The sequence below is a fragment of the Pelmatolapia mariae genome, linkage group LG12 (genome assembly GCF_036321145.2).
Source record: "Pelmatolapia mariae isolate MD_Pm_ZW linkage group LG12, Pm_UMD_F_2, whole genome shotgun sequence".
Taxonomy (NCBI): Eukaryota; Metazoa; Chordata; class Actinopteri; order Cichliformes; family Cichlidae; genus Pelmatolapia; species Pelmatolapia mariae.
Genome location: NC_086237.1, coordinates 21,857,621 through 21,879,036, shown reverse-complemented (window position 1 = coordinate 21,879,036; position 21,416 = coordinate 21,857,621). Strand labels below are relative to the sequence as shown.

At 40.1% G+C, this 21,416-nt stretch overlaps 2 protein-coding genes and 1 long non-coding RNA gene across 3 annotated transcripts; 2 read left to right on the top strand and 1 right to left on the bottom strand.

Annotated features, from left to right (window-relative positions):
- Nucleotides 1–247: 247 nt before the first annotated feature.
- LOC134638402 (uncharacterized) lies at nt 248–883 on the bottom strand. The gene is made up of 3 exons (XR_010095249.1): nt 796–883; nt 419–503; nt 248–321 (listed from the first exon to the last, which is right to left on the bottom strand). It is a non-coding gene; the product is annotated as an uncharacterized LOC134638402 (long non-coding RNA).
- A 3,054-nt stretch (nt 884–3,937) lies between these two features.
- Nucleotides 3,938–5,990, top strand: LOC135933699 (kinesin-like protein KIF2A). The gene is made up of 3 exons (XM_065471827.1): nt 3,938–4,167; nt 5,543–5,643; nt 5,762–5,990. The coding sequence occupies exons 1-3, from the start codon at nt 4,110–4,112 to the stop codon at nt 5,879–5,881; spliced, it is 279 nt and encodes a 92-aa protein (XP_065327899.1). The 5' UTR covers nt 3,938–4,109; the 3' UTR covers nt 5,882–5,990.
- On the top strand, nt 5,882–14,752 carry LOC134638500 (kinesin-like protein KIF2A; the record flags this gene model as incomplete). The annotated part of the gene is made up of 12 exons (XM_063489180.2): nt 5,882–5,996; nt 6,088–6,250; nt 6,906–6,996; nt 7,126–7,189; nt 7,276–7,367; nt 7,453–7,595; nt 7,814–8,018; nt 8,187–8,297; nt 8,406–8,473; nt 9,651–9,798; nt 12,719–12,851; nt 12,949–14,752. Coding segments are annotated over 12 exons (1,428 nt in total), but the record flags the coding sequence as incomplete, so codon positions are not given.
- Between the last annotated feature and the right edge of the window lie 6,664 nt (nt 14,753–21,416).

Below are 21,416 nucleotides of genomic sequence, written 5' to 3'. Positions count from 1 at the left end.
TGGGAGAGCGCAAGGTCATTGACCTCACCGGAGTTTTACCGCGGTCCAGGCTCCTAACGACACAAGGTAAGTTTAACTTTTTCTCCCTTTTGTTCATATTTTTGCCACAGTTGTGTGATATTAAGTTGCGGTTATGTTGTGAAAGTTACATATCAAAGAAGGAAATCTAGTTTTGTACGAAACCAAATCAGCACTATTCTTGTCTGACCAATTCGTTCTAGCTAGCGACAGTGGTGGTGAAACGTGATTTCAGTAAAAGGTCGTTGGGGGCATCTTCGCTTCAACCCTAGAAGTTTTAAAACTCGTCTCAGATGCCTCTCACTGTTAAAAGACAACAGACTTACATTATATTAAAGGAAAACTGCATGTTTTGTAATTTTAGAGAGTTGTCATGGAAACTGTTGAAATGCAGACTTACCTTATTTTATGCCCATATGAATTGAGTACACAGCTGATTTCCTTTTGTTTTAAGCCTTTGTTGAACAATGTTATTATCATCGTATCTTGAAAGGTTAAGTGTAACAGCAACAGTCTAATTGATCACCCACCTCTTACACTGAACATAAGTAATTAACCAGTAAATTACTAAATCTTTTTAGGTGGCAGTTATACTAAAAGCAGCGTCTATTCAGTGCCCACAAATAAAATATGTGTAGCAAAATATACACTTCTTTGATATGAAAGAGGTGAACAGTAGTTTATAAATAAGTTGTACTTTCGTCATTTATTTTTAATGCTCTTTAAAAAAAAAAAGTATTTTTGGTACAGTCATAAGAACCAGCCAGAGTCGGATACTCCTTTCATCATCGTCAGATGACATATTGCAGAAAAGTCTAAAAACAACAACAGAAAAATACATATCAGGATCACAAAATATCTCAACAGTAGCACCACCTCATCCCCCATCACACTGAACACTGGTGCTCCACAGGGGTGTGTACTGAGCCCTCTCCTGTACTCACTCTACACCTACGACTGCACGGCCACTAGAAACTCCAACATCATTGTGAAGTTTGCGGACGACACTACAGTGGTGGGTCTTATTACCAACGGTGATGAGACGGCCTACAGGGAGGAGGTCAGCGCCCTGACCCACTGGTGTCAAGACAACCATCTCACCCTCAACGTCGCAAAGACAAAGGAGTTGATAGTGGACTTCCGGAGGTGCAGAGGAGTACACACCCCCATCACCATCAACGGCGCTGCTGTGGAGAGAGTGAGCAGCTTCCGCTTCCTTGGTGTACATCTGGCTGAGGATCTTACGTGGTCAGTACACATAAACAAAACAGTGAAGAAGGCGCAGCAGCGCCTCTTCTTTCTCAGGAGACTGAAGAGATTCGGCATGAGCCCCCGCATCCTCAGGACCTTCTATCGCTGTGCCATTGAGAGCATCCTCACTGGATGCATCACCACCTGGTACGGCAACAGCACCGCTCACAACCGCAAAGCTCTCCAGAGAGTAGTGCGGTGCTCTGAACGGATAATTGGAGGTGAGCTTCCCTCCCTCCAAGACATCTACAGGAAGCGGTGCCTGAGGAAAGCGGAGAGGATCATCAAGGACTCCAGTCACCCCAGCCATAAACTGTTCAGACTACTTCCATCAGGAAGGAGGTTCTGCAGCATCCGGTCCCGTACCAGCAGACTGAGAGACAGCTTTTTCCATCAGGCCATCAGACTGCTGAACACGTCATAGACACCTCACCCTCACTACTGGAACTTCAACATTATGCACTCCATACTGTATATAAATACCACTGTTTTGCACATACCAACCTCTGTATATTTTATATATCTTATTTTATTGTTTACTTTATTTCATTTGTAAAACATGTATATACATACTATATACACACTCAAACACACACACACGTAGAAAAACATATTTAGTACACACATTCAGTAATGTATATACCTTTACATATTGTACATATATTTATTACTTTTTAGATTAGCCATTTTTATATTTTGCTTGTTTTACGTTATTGTATTTTGCACAACTCTGTTGCTTGTGAAGCTCGCACACAAGAATTTCACTCACATGTACTGTACCAGTGTACCTGCACATGTGATGTGACAATAAAAGTGATTTGATTTGAATATAGAAAAGAGAAAACAGCGGGAGAAAGGATGCAGGCTGCTCGTAAGCTTTCAGCTTGTCCATTTGCTGAAACGTATAAAAAGCAATTACTAAACAGTTTAAATTTAAATCACGTTTCACCACCGCTGTCGCTAGCTAGAACGAATTGGCCAGACAAGAATAGTGCTGATTTGGTTTCGTACAAAACTAGATTTCCTTCTTTGATATGTAACTTTCACAACATAACCGCAACTTAATATCACACAACTGTGGCAAAAATATGAACAAAAGGGAGAAAAAGTTAAACTTACCTTGTGTCGTTAGGAGCCTGGACCGCGTAAAACTCCGGTGAGGTCAATGACCTTGCGCTCTCCCACTGTCACACGTTGATGACGTATTTGGAAATCAATTCGGATGGGACATGACAACAGCGCCACCTGCAGGAAGATTTTCTGAGACCTGACATTTTTCCGTCTGAGTCTGAGACTTGACATTTTTTCATGTGAGTCTGAGACCTGACAACTTTTTTCCTGAGACCTGACGATGTCCTAAAATGTACACCGTACTAATGATATTTTTGCGCAAAAAGTATTTTCATTTGGATGGATGAAGACAGATTCACTCTTACCTTTCCAAGATGAAGGCGAAGCAAACCATGTGCTTTCCTGTCTCCTGTGGTTAAAATCACGTGTGATCTTGTGATATCGCGAGTCTTTAAGGCAACTAACCACTCTTGTTAGATTTTATCATGTCATCTGAACAAGAATAAATTTAAGAGGTGCTAAGTTGGTAAATTTTATGCAGATCGTATATGTTTTAATTACGTTCACCTTGGAAACATAAATTAATTTTGTTCAAATCACATGTTAGAGGTTTGTAAATGCAATAACCACCCAATTTCACGTTTTTGAGTGCAGGAACAACTAACTTTTTAAGCATTTATAAAAGCATCATATCATTTTTATTTCTTGACATTAGCTTTTCATTTATATCCACATATATGCCGTTTTTGCATTTATGCACCTATGGTCTCATAAAAGCTTCTTGTCATACTCATTTCATGGCAAGCATCAAACACGGGCCAAACAGTACTGTAGTGTGGGCAGGCAGTAGTTGTTTAAATGTAAAATTAGATAGTTTAATAGAATATGTTCTCCAATGCAAACATAGTGGCTCCAGTGTAGTCGTTTACACTTTTAGCAAACAAGAAAAAGCTACAAGGAGGAGACACAAATCCCTTTGGTGGTGCATCAGTACGGACACCCGGTGTTTTTTTTTTTTTTTTAAAAAAAGAAAGAAAAGATAAATAGATAAATACGGACTAATCCATTTATATACAGAACGACCCACAACTTTCAGCTGCTTCCTTATAAGAAAGCATTTTTCTGAAATACAAATATAACACTCACAGCCTTATAGTTTCAGTACACGTGAACCATCCACATGTTTGTTGTGCTAACAAATTTGACCAAAGTAAACATATTCTGAGTTTTTTATTCATTATTATTATTATTATTATTATTATTACTATTATTATCTTTTGTTTTTTCTTTCCTTCTCCTTCCTCCTTTTTAATATTCATTCATTTATTTATTTTAGGGTTGTTGTTTTTTGTGCTGTCAATGTTGCTTGGTAGTGGCATCTGGATCAGAGATATTTGTATTTTAATCTTTGTGTTGTTGTGTCTTAAGCAATTCCAACCCGGGCCAGACCTCCACAGCCTCAGCAGCCAGAGCCTGCTCCACCTCCTCCATCGCAGCAGCCTGCACAGCCCACTCAGGCCCAGACACAGCAGCAGCTACAGAACGGTAACAATCATGACATTTGTCAAGAAAATTATCATTTCAAGAAACCAGTTTTAAGCAGTTGGCCAAAAGCTTCTAGACTAATCCCTCATGCAAATGTGAAGTATAATCCATATAAGATTTTTTCTTTTTTGTAATCCAAATGTACTGTCAGCGTTAGTAAAAATGCATCGATCGCACAAAAGCATATCATCAAAATCTTTTAATGTCATGTCTTTGTTGACCACATGTTCATCACAGAGTCCTCACATCAGCCGCTATCCAGAAAGGAGTTTGGACAGCTTTGTATGTATCACCTGCATGTTACCCCTGTCCTCAGTGCTTCACAGTGATTCTGATAGTTTCCAATAGAGTCCGATAGACCGCTAGTCAAATAAGAAGATCGCGCAGCCAAATGTCTGCCACGTACTGCTCAGAGCTGTTGTGTGGACAAGAAGCAGCACACTCACAATCCATCCAGCAGACTGGCTTTCTGGGTATTAGGAGGGGAAAAAATTGTGGTGTCGTTTGGCTGTGCTGCTTTTTGTGTGTGTGTGTGTGTGTGTGTGTGTGTGTGTGTGTGTGTGTGTGTCTGGTTTCTGCTGAGTCACACATGGGCACACACGTGGAAGAGCCTGCGGTAATGTGTGTTACGTCTCTGGGCTCAGACAGCAACGATAGCCTTTTATTCAAAGTGCTCGCTGTCATTTGGAAAGCTGAGAGGATGATGTGAATGCCTTGTCCCCCCTCCTCACCCCCTCAGCTCCCCTCCACACAGACTGAATAGCCCATAAGCAGTAACGGTGCTGAGTTCCTCTTATATTTCTTGTCCCGGTGCTGACCCAGTTCATCTTCTCCTCCCAGATTAGAGCAGATTATTAATCCCTCTGCTCCGATAGTCTGGGTTCTCAGGGACTGGAGCCAGCAGGAGGCCAGGACTGTGTCACAGGGCTCGGGCAGGGCTTTGCAGCGGGAAGCTGGGGCTGCAGCGGCGAGCATTGAGCCGAGCTAATCGAATAACACAGTTTTGATGAACTCCGCACTGAATTAAAAATGGCTTTTACTCACATGTTTGCTAACTTGTGTTCCTTTATAATGGTGACTAATAGTTTGATTGACCTGAAACAAAACTAATCTGGGGGTGTGGTGCTCGGGAGCTTTGGAATAACCTTCTTAAGACGATCATTCTTGATTTGAAACAGCCTCTTACTGTAATCAGACTGGATTAAAACAGTAATGCAAGGCAAATATCCTGCATTGTAAGTGTTTTTTGGTTTTGTCTTTGTTTTTTTAATTTTCCTTTCAGAGGTCACATGTCCTGTTGTGTTTGAGGACACAAATAAAAAAACAAAAAAAACAAAAACAAAGAGGTTTTGAAACACAGTGCTGCAAAGGCCTTTTGTTGGTTATGTAGAGCAATCAGCTAATGTTATGTGGGAGACACTGTGTGCCAGCCGCTACATCCTGGTGTATAGTAGCTGTATCACTGCTCTGCTTTGTTGGAGCCAGCCCAAGGTTTCTCTGCTGTTTAAATAAAGGCCAACAGAAAGGAAGGCTGATAGAAGACGCTGGGAAAGTAGTAGAAGTGACATATTGTAAGCGAGATGAAAGAGGAAGAGAAAGCTGTTGATACATGATGTGAAAGGTGGGAGAATTATTGTTTTTCTTTTCTAAATGGCAGCACGAAGGAAGTCAAACTGCGTGAATGAGGAGGAAGAACCTCAAGAGAAAAGAGAAAGACGCCGGCTTCAGCAGCAGGAGCTCAGGAAGAAAAGAGCTCAGGTACACTGATGTTCGTTTTTTTTTTTTTTTTTTCTTTTTGCCATAGAGTTGATTACATTGAAGTGAGTATCTATTTGACATGAGAATAATTGTCATGTTGTCTGTCTCTGTCCTTCAGGAGGTGGACACCACCATCCCCAACTATGAGATCATGTACATGATCCAAGATTTCCGAGCCAGTCTAGACTACCGGCCCCTGGCCAGAGCAGACCTGGTGAAAATTCTTCTTCGCTCCTGATCGGTAAGAATTGACCTTCATCCAAAGTTTAATAAATGTCCTTCTCATTGCACTGTCCAGATTGAAGAGCACAGAATATGCGTTTGTGTGAGGAAACGTCCACTCAACAAAAAAGGTGAGGTCTTTGATGAGTTTCGCCTCATGCTACGTGCTAAGTACTTATTTATATTGTTGTATTTGAAAGTGTCGCCTCTGCTGTGTTTCAGAGTTGTCCATGAAGGATTTGGATGTGATCACCATTCCCAGTAAGGATGTGGTGATGGTTCATGAACCTAAACAAAAAGTGGACCTGACCCGCTACCTGGAGAACCAGACCTTCCGTTTTGACTACGTCTTTGACGACAGCACCACAAACGAGATGGTTTACAGGTTTGTGACCCGAAGTGACATCTGAGCTGTTAGATTTATTCAATTTCAAGTCAGATTCAGATTATGTGATGCAGCACACGATAAGCCGACCAAAGACACAGGCGGAGAGTCTCTGCCAAGCAATGGCGCGCAATCAAGAACAACCAGACTTTCCAGTATTTGCAGTGTTTGTCTTAGCTTAGTTTTGAGAGATGTTTGCAGACAGCTATGTCTGGAAAAAAAAAAGGTTTCTGATGCACAAACTACAAATGAACAAGTCAGTGTTTTGCCACTAATATCGGCTAGGGGGAGGAAACCCTGGATCAGCGCAGCCACACTCATTGAGGGCTGCGACCTGGCCGCTCGGCCAGCGGAATTGGACCGAAATGTGTTGATTGTGATTGTTTTTTTTTAATCATTTAGAAACGTACTACAAAAGACTGTATCTATTTGCATTGTTACTAAACCAAACTAATTCAAATAATAGCCACAGTTTGACAATTTCAAGTTGCAAATTCATAGATAATAAAAAACTGAAATCTGTTTTTTTACATGTTAATATAATTCCTTTAGTCAGAAGAAAGGTGACTAACAAACAATTGAATTAATTGTTAGTATTTTATGTATAAATTTGGGGATGGAGTAGCACATGACTGTGTTTTGTCTTCTCCTGCAGGTTCACAGCCAGACCTCTTGTGGAAACCATTTTTGAGAGAGGCATGGCCACCTGCTTTGCCTACGGACAGACAGGCAGTGGAAAAACACATGTGAGTTACAATTAATGTGCCTTTAAGAAAACAGAAGACTTTTATCCTTGTAGTTGGAGTGCATCTTATATAATTTGTGTATAAAATACATTTGAACTTGTATATGTTTATTTTTTCATTGTGTCACAGACTAAGGGTGGCGATTTCTCTGGGAAAAAACAAGACTGCTCCAAAGGAATTTATGCATTAGCTGGTAAGCACATTAGATGTAGCGCTTTGTTGACTGAAGGATAAGTTGGATCTGTTTTGGAATTCGATCTCTCATGTGTTTTTATGCAGCTCGGGATATATTTCTCTTGTTGAAGGAACCCAGCTACAAAAAGTTAGATCTACAAGTGTACGCAGCTTTCTTTGAAATATACAGTGAGAAGGCAAGTGATGTGTGATCATTTTTTTCCTTCTTATTTTTTTCTTAAGGAGAGATTTTATTTAATGCTGACAGAACTGTGTTTGTAGGTGTTTGACCTGCTGGAACATAAAGCTAAGCTGAGGGTACTGGAGGATGGGAAACGGCAAGTGCAGGTGGTGGGGCTGCAGGAGAAGGAGGTCAAATGCACAGAGGATGTCCTGAAACTAATTGAAGTGGGAAACAGCTGCAGGTATGACAGCAGGAACTTTCTCAGGAATCCCGAGACTTTGAGTTCTTGTATTTGATCAGTGATCAGATCAAAACTCTGAAACTCGTTTATTGTCATGCAGACGTCGTCTAGCACAATATTCATGTTCTTTGAGGATGTTTTTCCTTCTCCTAAAGTTATTCATTTTTTGCCCTCGCTGCTGCTTCTTCTTCTTCATCATCTTGATCACCCCCCAAAAGAACATCAGGGCAGATGTCAGCCAACGCTCACTCGTCTCGCAGCCACGCCGTATTCCAGATCATTCTCCGGAGGAAGGGGAAGATGCATGGAAAGTTATCCCTCATCGATCTTGCAGGCAATGAGAGGGGGGCGGATACATGGAGCGCTGACCGGCAGACTGGTCTGGAGGGAGCAGAGATCAACAAAAGCTTGTTAGCCCTGAAGGTCTGCATGCAGTGAAGGGATAGCTGAGTAGCTGACTCCTAAGTGTTGGCTACCACTTCATTTAGTTTTTTCTGTTGATTTGTAAAATAACAAAGAAATGTCATGTATACTTTTCCATTTGTTTTTTTTATTTTTATTTTACCAAGGATGTCTTTCTTGTTGTTTCAGGAGTGTATCAGAGCTCTGGGTCGTAACAAGCCCCATACGCCATTCAGAGCCAGTAAGCTCACCCAGGTCCTCAGAGACTCCTTTATTGGGGAAAACTCACGCACATGCATGGTCAGTCCTCTGTCTTCATAAACAGTCTTTGGCCATGTTATCACATCTCTTCCACAGGTTAATAAATATGAAATAAATCTGAATGACATATTCTGTTTCTTCCTCCAGATTGCAACCATTTCTCCTGGGATGACATCCTGTGAGAACACACTCAACACACTACACTACGCTAACAGGTGGGGTTGAGATAACCCACTCCAGTGATTTGGACAGTATCTTCTTGCTACAGGAACTTCTTGGATTATTCACCTTTATGAAATTTTAGCTCTTTTGGATTCCTCTGTAATGTCCAGTGGCTTTTATAGAATCTGAAATTAGCTGTACTACTCCAAATTTCTCTGTTTACTCTTGTTCGTTCTGACTCTTGTATCCTCTTCCCTTTTTTTTCCTACTTTCTTTCCTTCTTGTTTCCCGCCCTCTGCTGCTCTGTGTGCTGGTATGATGGCTGTGTAGAGTGAAGGAGTTTGGGATTAGTCCGTCAGACATCCCCTTCTCCCAGAGCGGTCAGGGAAGCCGCCCTGAGCACTCGCCCACCAATACCTTTTAGTATGATGACTTTGCTGCTACCTCTCCCAGCAGGTCAAGCACTTCCCAAAGCACAGCACCGCACGCACAAATACACACAGTGCATGCTGTCCCTTTGTGTATCTAATGCATTATAAAACACACCCATGAGCTCATTTATCAGCTCCTCACTGCGCTACGCTTCCCGTCTTCCCCTTTCTGTTTTTCATCTGCATGTTTTGATGTGATTCATCTTTTCATCCCTGCTTTGACTTTGATCTGAACTGTAGACAAAACTTTTTTTTTTTTTAAATTGTGTTGCTAAATCCTGAAGAACAATATGTCTGTCTGTCTGTGTGGGTGTGTCTTTTATTTGCTCTGTTGTTTCATCGCTGTTCATGCCCCGGATGTCAGGGATAACTGCGATAGCTGGGTGTGATAAGTCAGAATGCTGGTGCAAAACTCGACTTTTAGCTGTTTGGCAAATGCATCCACGGTGAGCTTTTGTTTGAGCCAAACACTCAGCGGGTAATCCCTTATCCCGGCCGTAGTCCTAATTAATTGGCCCTGGCACCTGCAGGTTGGGTACAGTGCTGTAATCCCTCATCAGCTCTGTGAGAGCCTAGTTAAACATGAGCTCTGAACACCCAGACTCCAGTTAACATGAAAACTGATATCTGGAAATTGAGCATTGTCATCTGTGCCTGTGCATGACATCACTGCTGTCATGAAGCTGCCATGCTGCACAAACCAAGAACCGCAAACCAAACATCAGCCTGGTTAAAAACAGGTCTGACCTGTGGTCGCTGCGATCTGATGTGTTTCTTTATTTCTTCTTTTGGTCTGCAGGGTAAAGGAGCTAACGGTGAACCCCAACCAAGTGATGGAAGGGGCACGCCCCAATATCCGTGCTGTCAACCAGCTGGATCTCTTGGATGAAGAGTGGCTGAGCATCTCACCACAAAGAGACGACCTTAAACTTCTCTGTGAGCAGAATGTAAGTGCTCACAGTTGATTCTTTGAAGCACAAATCAGACTGTTTGCATCTGGAACTTGCTGCAGCTGCAGTAGTTCAGTCCCTGGCTCCTACAAGGTGCAATCTGTGCAAGATACTGGTATATGAGCACTAAATAAGTACCAGCCCATTTACCATATCACAGCGGCCACGTATTTCACTACCCCTACACCACCCCAAGTGTTTTCTTTTTGGATTAACATTCAAACTTTTATTTATCAGTAATGAAGGTGAGGTCCACTGATAACCAGATTTCAGAAATGATCTCTGTGCTGTAGCTTTTTGTTAAGTCCATTTAATTTAAGAATTTTAAGAAAATTAGATTTTTGACTAAAATGCATCATACAAAAAAGTGAGATAATATAATAATAACACAAATGGAAGAACTCAGTCTGGTTTAAAACCCAAATAATAAACATGGGTTTTTACTCAAGTTTCAAGAATATTTGTTTGTTGGAGACATCGTGACGTATAAAGGGAAAGAAGCCACAGTTTAGAAGTAGCTATTTAAAAATGCCTGATCTCCTTTGTTTAAATCTGGATCTTGCTGCTGGATCTGTAAACACAGGAGGAAGAAGTGTCTCCTCAGCTCTTCACCTTCCATGAGGCTGTCACAGTTGGTGGAGATGGAGGAGCAGGTCCTACCCCTCATGTCATCCTTTAAAAAACTTACGTTCATCACCCTAGGGACCGTTTTCTGCCCCGCCCCAAAAAGTGCTATAAAAATATTATATATTCATATTTTTTTCCACTTTAAATTAGCCAATCTTTTAAAACTACTTCTCCCTGAAATATTCATATAAAGTTTTAATTATATTTCGGGGGGTTTAACCCTTTAAATCGCAGTTTCATTACATGAGCGCACCGTTTTTTTTAGCCCCAAAAAACAAAACAACTAAATATTTTCCACAAAAAACATTTGAAGTAATGTTTGACTTTTATTATAATTAGGCCTTTGGATGGTCCAAAGATTGGCACCAACATTCGTTTTGATCCAGCATTATTTTTTGCAGCACCATAGTAAATTATAATAAAACGGTATATTATGTTTTTAGTTTTCACATACTAAGTGCTTATTACCGCGTAGTTTTCTAAAATAAAATTACAAAAATATGTTCATAACAATACAAGATCACTTTGAACCAGAATAACATTAATTTATATAAACAGTTATGTTATTGGGGATCGAAGGAGAATATGATTTCCGCTGCTTCCAGCGCGCCTCCAGTCGGCTGCCTCCCGGGGTCTGCATCGAGCTGGCTTCCTCCAGCCGGGCGCTGCGGTGTCGTTCCCGGTGTCGTTCTGTAGTGAGTGTTACGAGACAGTTTGCTTCTCCTGTGTCGGGAGCACAGGCTGGGATGTCTAAATCATGCACAAACAGTATTCCACAATTTTTATTTTTACTTCACAAACACTTCTAATTATGACGTTTTACGTGTCAAACTTTGGAGGGCTTAGTTCTTTATACAGAAAAGTTACAGCAGGATATAAATAATTATCAGGCAAAAATGTCCTTCGTTTATTACAATAATCCCGTCCGAACCTGAGAACACTAAATATAAAATGTTTTGAAACGGAATGGTAATGCAACAATACTTGTTCATGAAACTAAAACAAACTGCCTGCGTCATAGTGACGCATTGTGGCATGTGCTATCGGGGTAGCTGCATACACATGCCCGATCCACGCGAGAGCAATAAATCTATAGTTTTCTTTTGTAACCCTCAAACTGAGTGGCAAACTAATTTTTCAAATAACGAAAACATTATTATTCCCATTATTATTATTCCCTCCCTGCATCGGGAGGGTGGATTTTGTCAGCCGCGAACAGCGCGAAGATCATCGCCAAAGGCGAAGTCGGATCATTGTCCGCGGGTGATCAAAATACTTTTCAAATTTTCAAAAATCACCCTGTTACTGTTTCATTCATCTCCCTTTCGCTCCCAATTTTAAAATGAGTGGCAAAGGTGCTTTTTTTTTTTTTTTTTACCGTTAAATTTGCGTTCCATTGCCATGTGCCTTTCCAGGAGGATGCGCGCCGAGCCCTTCCGTCGTCAAAAATAACTACTTCTGGCTGCACGGCTTGTTTTTCCACCGCAGCTGCACTGAAAAAACAGCTTGAAGCCATAATAGTCTAATTTGGTTTTGGTTCCAGCTTTTATATTTATTGTGTTTGTATTGCATTATGGCCTAAGAGAAAAGACTGGGGGAAAAAAGGTGTGTGTGCGTGTGTGTCTTTTTTTTCTTTTCTTTTTTTTAGGCATAAAGACCTTTATTTTTTTTAAACATACACGCCATTGTCTAAGACTGTTAGTGACACAGGATTATCATTTTTTGAGCAGAAAGTCTATGGAATAAATACGGAATTTACTCCATTTCATTCACTTACCCAAAAGTGGGGGGAAAAATGGCGCCACCTGGTGGACAAATATAAAAATTACAATTTCAAGGCCCTGAGTCCCCAATGACATCCAAAGCAAAAGAAATAAATAAAAATACATAATAATAATTTTGGGATGAAAAATAGCGTTTATAATGGTTGTCAATGGGGCACAAAACGGTCCCTAGGATAATGAGTGTGAGGATATTTGCTGCTCAGCCATTTTAGGCTGATTTAAGAAATTCACACTGAAATTTTAAAATTAAAAAAAAAAAAAAATCCTTTGGCAAGTTTGGTTATATTCCACTGAACACAGTGGAAATGGCGTGCATTTGAAACAAAGGTGCACAAAAAGGTCCCAGGATGACATGAGGGCTAGAAGGACCACAGAGCTGTTTTCCAGGGTAGAAAACACTCCAGCTCTCCTTGTTTCTTTCTTTTTCTCATACATACTTGTATGAATCCAGATAAATTGCAGCTCCTGACAGTGAATTTATAACTTCTTTGTTCTCCTCTGAGCAGGAGTCTATCCGGTGGCTGGAAGATCAAAAGGTGCTGCTACAGATGACGGAGGTGGATTTTGACTTGGAGTCTCGCACCACGCAGCTGGAGCAGATCTTAGATCGAAAAATAGAAATCCTCACTAAGCTCCGAGGTATGCCCGAAACTTACACGCACATCACTTAACAATAGAATACAGCCCTCCTGCTACATCTTTTAAATGTGTGAAATGCTTTTGCTCTCCTCAACAGATGAAGTGAAGTCATTCCGTTCACTGCAGGAGGAGAAGCAAGCCTTATGCAAGCACGTGGAAAACTTGGAAAAAACGTGGAAAAGCACCATATAAACAGTAAAATATGTTGGTCTAATGTTGTAAACAAGTTGCAACTTTGAATTAATAATTAACTGTAAACAGTAAAATAACTACTAGCTAAAGTTAATGAACTAATTTACAGTTTAAAATGGCTCTGTGAGATTTTATCTTTTATTTTGTCCAACAAAGGTGAACCAAAGCAGAGGAGAAATGGTTCCTGTGCTTTATATGTTATCTTATCCACTAGCTAATGTCACGGCCGGCAGGATCGGCAAGGCGCTGAACAGCATCACTCCACTCCTAGCCCCCCTTCTCTCCTCTTTTTCCTCTCTCTCCCCCTCTCTCCCCTGTTTTGCCGGGGCGGAACTCATGGCGGGTTCACGCCCTTGGTCCACGCCTTCTTGGATTGTGCACACCTGGGCCTCATCAGACCAGCTGGTATATCAGAAGGAGGAGATCAGCTGTTCAGCGCTGGATTGTTGTGAAGGCTTCTGTCAGTACACACCCAGCTCAAGTTTCCCGTGCCTCTGTCTCTGAGACTTAACGTGTTCCTTTGTTCCTAGATTCCCCGGACCCGTTCCCGTGTTTCCCCGTGTGGTGTGTGGAAGGAGTGACAGGTCGCTAGTGGAGAGGAGAGAGGCTGTTTGGAGCGCGAGTGTGGTTTCCCCGTTTTCCCTGGAGCCCTGCCCCTCACGTCTTGTATATAGCACTAACCCCGCACTGTCTATACATACACTCGGTGAAGATTTGTAATAAACTATCTCTGTGTGAACGCTACCCAGGAGTCCTGCGAGTGGATCCTCTAAGCAGCTCGTGACAGCTAAACTTGGTGCTAGTGTTAAAGGGATTGTAATTGTTAACAAAACCAAAGTTCTTCTGCAACAGCTGGGATCTTGAGCTTCCCACAAGTGGCTATTGGGACAATAAATTCTTTCCATTGTTTATAAGCCTGGAGTGAAATGCTTTTGCTCTCCTCAACAGATGAAGTGAAGTCATTCCGTTCACTGCAGGAGGAGAAGCAAGCCTTATGCAAGCACGTGGAAAACTTGGAAAAAACGTGGAAAAGCACCATATAAACAGTAAAATATGTTGGTCTAATGTTGTAAACAAGTTGCAACTTTGAATTAATAAGCCTTCTTGGATTGTGCACACCTGGGCCTCATCAGACCAGCTGGTATATCAGAAGGAGGAGATCAGCTGTTCAGCGCTGGATTGTTGTGAAGGCTTCTGTCAGTACACACCCAGCTCAAGTTTCCCGTGCCTCTGTCTCTGAGACTTAACGTGTTCCTTTGTTCCTAGATTCCCCGGACCCGTTCCCGTGTTTCCCCGTGTGGTGTGTGGAAGGAGTGACAGGTCGCTAGTGGAGAGGAGAGAGGCTGTTTGGAGCGCGAGTGTGGTTTCCCCGTTTTCCCTGGAGCCCTGCCCCTCACGTCTTGTATATAGCACTAACCCCGCACTGTCTATACATACACTCGGTGAAGATTTGTAATAAACTATCTCTGTGTGAACGCTACCCAGGAGTCCTGCGAGTGGATCCTCTAAGCAGCTCGTGACAGCTAAACTTGGTGCTAGTGTTAAAGGGATTGTAATTGTTAACAAAACCAAAGTTCTTCTGCAACAGCTGGGATCTTGAGCTTTCCACAAGTGGCTATTGGGACAATAAATTCTTTCCATTGTTTATAAGCCTGGAGTCTTTGAGTGGTTGAATAACAGATATCATTAAAGTTTGTTGATTAAACCGACCTCTGCTTTTCAGCTCGTCCTGTTTTAAAATGCAGCTGAAGCGCTGTCTTGAGATTATGATCTAAATATTGCAAACAGTCTTGTCAAACATTTACATTTATAAAGGCCCACACACACGCACACCTAAAACATATAACATAAACCATAAAACAAATGTTCAGGCCTTTATAATATTGGCACCAGACTGGAAGGCCAGTTTAATGAAAGATGTTCTTAGTAACTTCTCTTAACTCGATGGTTCTACTGGTAGCGCTGAACAGATAATGTGAACGGTTATCTGTGTGGTGTAGTCTGTGACCGCTGTCAGTCACTTGTATATGTTTTAACATCCTGTATGTATGCACTACAAAGCAGCAAGTCTCTTACACGTAGTGATATTTGGCTGCCGAAATCACAAACTCCCGTAAGTCCTTTGCACTGCATGTTGTGGCTCACTATACTCCCCAGTGAAATTAAAGAGGCTGCTGACTGACGAGTGGACCCTATGTGGGATGACCTCTGTGTTTGCGTAATTCAGATGCCAGACAAACTAGATTTACAGCAACAACAGAGTTTTGGAGAAATTTTACATTTGGTGTCAGATTATAAGGATTTAAGTGAAATCTATGGTGTTATCACCCCCATCGGTGCTTACCTTTCTCACTTTTGGTAATATTTCTCCCTCAAATATTCGCAATTACCCTCCTTTGGTGGCGAAAAGCCGTTGGTGTGGTCAAGTGGGTGCTATAGGAAACAAAAGCTCAGGACAGAACAATTATCAGTCATGTACTTCATACAGAATTTGCATATATCATGATTTCATACTAATCCTCTGAGTGTGGTGGCACCTTTTAATTTGAATTAATCAAAATTATCGACATTTATTAAATACACGAAACACAATAAGTTTTCTTTCTTTACTTTGTTCTTGTTCTATTTCAGTACCACATCCTATCACATGCCCCTGTTGGCTATATTCTACTTTTTAAATTGCTGACCGTTTCAAGAAAGAACCTAATTCACATGGACCAGTGTGTGTTATTACATATCTCTATTCGGAATGTGAAGTTTTCCATTTCCCTGTTATTCATAGATATTGTTAAAGTTTCGGCTTTTTCTCTATAAAAGTTAATTGACTTTTTACAGTGGCCTGCTATGGTTAATAATAACATGTTCAGTCATTAGTAAAATCAAACCTTTCCTTCACTTTAGCATTTGACATTCCCAACATTTTAAGGTGGATATAATGTAGTGCCCTTAAATAGTTATCCGAATCTTACAAGTTTGTATAACAATACACAAGATTGGCTGTAGACCATTGTTCATCATTCAGAACACTGTGTAAAAACAACAAAAAACAAAAAGTGAATGCGAAAGTGCATAAATATTTATTTTACGTGTTTGATGTGTGTGGCGGGCCGTGGTCTGCAGTGCTGCTGCAGGGGAGGTGGACCCACCTGAGCGGCATCTGCAGTCATGCCTCTCGGGCGTAGTCTGTGCTCTCTCGGCTGTTTTTTGGGTGTATGTTGGGCTGTGAGTTGAAAAGCTACAGCTGGCTGTGTGGGTACACCAACCATGTGTGAAAAGTTGTCCATAACGTCTATTACTCTTGGTATTGCATGGGTCATAAAAGATGATAGTGTTTTATTTAATAGAGGCAATGCCAAGGATATATAATTGTAGATAGTGTAACCTTAAATATGAGGCACCTACTGATGCCGTAGGTTTTTTTGTAGTGGTACTAAGAATGTAGCCATAATAGCTTAGAAAAAAGAGGGGGTTAAACTGCATTCACATGAGCTGAAGTTGTTTCTGAAGGCTAACAGATGAGTAGACCGAGAAAAGGGAGAGGCTAGTTGTTGTATGACTCTCCTCTGTGAATGCCAGCTTTATTCTTGCTGCTCTGTGTAGTTGTTCGGCATTGCTTCAGGGCTGTAGAGCCAAACATGACACAGAAGTTTGTGTCATTCCTGCTGGTCCTTTCGGGACTTGGCTACACCCAGTGAAATTGTTTTGCAACAAACCCTCAAACAGCACCAATCTTGTACACAAAGCGCACGGGAATAAGCTTGAAAGCTAGTGCCAGAGGTGTGCTGCAGCCCCTGTGCTGGTTAGTATCATTGATAATGTCCCTAAATCCATAATCTCTGTCCTAAGATCAAGAGTGAGATGTGAACTAGATGCACAGCAGGGCTGCAGTAGGAACCAGTTCTGTATGTCTGGTGTTTTATCCAGAGCAGGGATTGCCCTCTCCCTCGCTCTCTGGGGGCTGGTCCAGATTCAAGCCAGATAATCATTAAATTAATCCATGATGAGTATAACAATATCAGTTCTATTAAACGGTCATTATTTTCCCCAAATAAAACAATTTTAGTTGTGATTAATGTGAATAATATTAATAACCTAATGATAATGACATATTGCAGTGTAACAGTCGGTTCAGATTACTTTGACATAGGTAACATTCTCAGAACCTTGGCAGCACTTCTCCTTGTACAAGTATAGTTTTAGTACTTTTACTTGGGTAAAGGATGTGAATACTTCCTTCATTACACACACACAGGATCTTAGAGTAGATCTGTCTACTCCAGTCAACCCTACAGACAGTTTGTTCCTAAGACTCGGTGCCAACCTACATCGACGATAGCACCTCCTAAGAATGATACTCCATCCAGAGATAATAGAGGTTTGAGGAACTGCAACATTATCCTTACATATTTATGGTGGTTTAATTGTTATTCAAATTGTTGCTTTCTATGGCTTGGTATTTTTTGTTTGTCAGTCTTTGTTTTGTTTATTTCCATCATGGGTTTGCCCACTTTAGTTTAGCAATTATTTTACTATAATGCAAAAAATCTTGGGGTTTTTTGCTTTTGTTTTTTGTCCACCAACTCTTCCTGTGCAATCACACTCAAAAAATAACTCTTTAAATGAACATAAAAAAATCATGGAAAGAATTTCCACGTGATTAAATTGCTTTATTTTAGCATTATGCAATTCTGTAATTCCAACTTAATGTACTCAAGTTGGACCAACTTAATTAATGATTGATGAATCAACGTATTTACTGCATTTGAATCCAATATAAGATAATAGTGTTGATCCAACTTTAAGGGTTTTGTTCCAACTCAATTCAGTAGGTTTTCTCCAACTAATGTACTAAATTTGGTTCCAACTTAAGTTAATTGAGTTGAACCAACTCATACAAATTATGTTAGTCCAACACAAGTGTTTAATGCAAATAGAAAGCCATTTAATAATGTGGAAATTCTTTCCATGATTATTTTAAGTTCATTTAAAGAGTAATTTTTTGGAGTATTTAACAAAGTCTAGATAACATGCATTGCACTATTACAACATCTAAAACTTAAATAAAAAAAATTGTCATACAGATCTTTTTGTTTTCTCCAATTTATTGGATTTATAGCAAATTTGAAGAATACATGTAATGCAAGTTATATCACAGGAAAAAAAAGTAGTGGACATAGTGGAAACTACAATGAACGGCTGAATCAAATGATTTTGAAGGTCAAAGAGATGCACTTTTAAAAAAACAAATATCACCAATTTTGTGTATCTCAAAATGAATAAAAAATGCATGGTATCATCTGTCTGCAGTTCTTTCTGGTTCATGTTCCAGATACATGGTGTAGCTGTTGTACTGGCAACATTTCTCAACGTGAAAGAAGAGTTTTGAGAACCTGTACTTTGTTGGACAGTTTGTGTGCATCCAACTCCATAAAAATCTTCTGCAGAACCTCAAAGGTGTACCTTAGTTCCGGAGGGTAGCTCAGGTTTAGTGAGTAGACCAGACCAAGCAACATTGCCACTGCAAAAGCCACATTGCCCAACTCACCCATCACTTTCACCCCCTCTAGAACAACCATAACATCCTGAGGGTCATCGCCAGGCTCCGCACCCTCTGATCGAATGACACAGATTCCAAAGACTGTCTCTGCTATGGCAGTGGCGATGCTTTTGTCAATGTCCTGTGACAATTAAAAAAAAAAGAGATAGGTAGATAATGATTTTTAACTAATGTCCATTGCATACAGTTTTAAAAGCACCCATTTGTTTTTACATTAATGTAAAATACCTAAAAGCTTTATTCATTCAAACTTTATAATAATGTAAATGTAATCTGCCTGATACTTTTTCTGACTCAAGACAATCTAATTCAATACCTCAACAAAGTCCTGTCTTTTAAAATATTGAGTTGTGATAGGGGTGGCTGTGGCTCAGGAGGTAGAGCAAGTCATGTACTGGATTAATCCTTTGGTTCTCCAGTCTGAATACCAGAACTTACCATGGGTAAGATACTGAACCCCAAGTTGCTCCTGATACATCCATCAAAGTGTGAAAGTTACATAGAAATACTTGTATGAATGTGTGCGTGAATGGGTGAATGAGGTTATTATAATGATATTATTATATGACATTAGTTCTGTGATGATATTATTTTATGAGGTTAGTATAAAACACTCAAGAATGGTGCGTGCAGTATCTAGTGAGAAATATAAAGCCCTTACTTTTCCTATTTTTAAAAGGTAATTTTTAAAGCCACAATCTTCTTGTATGTAGCTTTTTATATGTAGTTTGAGCCTATCTTTGATCATCTCCTTGGATAAAGATACAGGCAAATTAACATACCAGGTAATCCTTCACCAGCTTCTCTGGATCTTCATTCAGGTACACGCAAAGACTTTTGAGGATGCATTCTCTTCTGACTTCAACAGCAGCAGTCTTAATACACAGAGGAAAAATACATAAATTACCCAAATATACTCTCACTCTCCACACACACACATATATACACACACACACACACACATATATATACACATATATAAACACATATATATATATATATATATATATATATATATATATATATATATATATATACGTATATCTATCTATCTATCTATATATATATACACAAATACAGATATATATGGAAATCCATTTCAACAACCTAGCAGTGGGGTTAAAGAACGTTTTGTGAGAAATTTAGAGGCTATTGTTTTGCAGTCTTTACACATTTTAGACAAATCTGTCATTGTAATATTATTATATATATTATTATTTTAAGTGAACCCTAAGTAATTAATGACTGGACTCAATCAATCACTAAGACCCTTTCAATATTTTTAGCCCAACTACATTCAAATCACAAACTTGATGATGGCCAATGATCCCTTTCATCAACGGTCACTTATGGGGTTGGATAGCAGCTGCATCCTGAAACAGATTAGATAAATCAGTCCCACAAATTTCAAATTAAAAATGATCACCTTACCTAAAATATCATTTCACAATTAAACATTTGTTATCTTTACAGGAGGGCACTGCAAGTCTCTAAGTTTATTAAGTAGACAAATATTTTATATCAAAAAAATTAAAAAACAAAAAATTATCTGTTCATGTTTGGTCTTTCCTCCTCAGTGTACTAAAAACATATATCAATTGTTAAGTAAACTACTGTGCAACAGTTGCAACTTACAAACTTACACATTTCAACAACCTATACGTAAAATGTGTATATATCACAACAGTTTCTGTGGTAGAGCCCAACTAGCTTATCTGCAGAGGTTAAGTTATAAACAATATCTACATTTGAAGTAGCTATGTCTTTCATGTTAGGCTTTTATACTTGTACTAGCTTGACATTGTGCTATATTGTTCTACTAACGTGTTAGCTAGCGAGAATGGCATCAACAGACAGATTAAAAAAAAACAACAAAAAACCCAAATGTGAATAAATATCACTGAAAAGAATAGACAAACTACGGTGTACATTTTAGGACATCGTCAGGTCTCAGGAAAAAAGTTGTCAGGTATCAGTCTCACACGAAAAATTGTCAGGTCTCAGGAAAAAAGGTGTCAGGTCTCAGGAAAAAGGTTGTCAGGTATCAGTCTCACACGAAAAACTGTCAGGTCTCAGACTCACATGAAAAAATGTCAGGTCTCAGACTCACACGAAAAATTGTCAGGTCTCAGAATCACACGAAAAAATGTCAGGTCTCAGAATCACACGAAAAAATGTCAGGTCTCAGAATCACAAGAAAAATTGTCAGGTCTCAGAATCACACGAAAAAATGTCAGGTCTCAGAATCACACGAAAAATTGTCAGGTCTCAGAATCACACGAAAAAATGTCAGGTCTCAGAATCACACGAAAAAATGTCAGGTCTCAGACTCACACGAAAAAATGTCAGGTCTCAGAATCACACGAAAAAATGTCAGGTCTCAGACTCACACGAAAAAATGTCAGGTCTCAGAATCACACGAAAAATTGTCAGGTCTCAGAATCACACGAAAAATTGTCAGGTCTCAGAATCACACGAAAAAATGTCAGGTCTCAGAATCACACGAAAAATTGTCAGGTCTCAGAATCACACGAAAAAATGTCAGGTCTCAGAATCACACGAAAAAATGTCAGGTCTCAGACTCACACGAAAAATTGTCAGGTCTCAGAATCACACGAAAAAATGTCAGGTCTCAGAATCACACGAAAAATTGTCAGGTCTCAGAATCACACGAAAAAATGTCAGGTATCAGGCTCACACGAAAAATTGTCAGGTCTCAGACTCACATGAAAAAATGTCAGGTCTCAGACTCAGACGGAAAAATGTCAGGTCTCAGAAAATCTTCCTGCAGGTGGCGCTGTTGTCATGTCCCATCC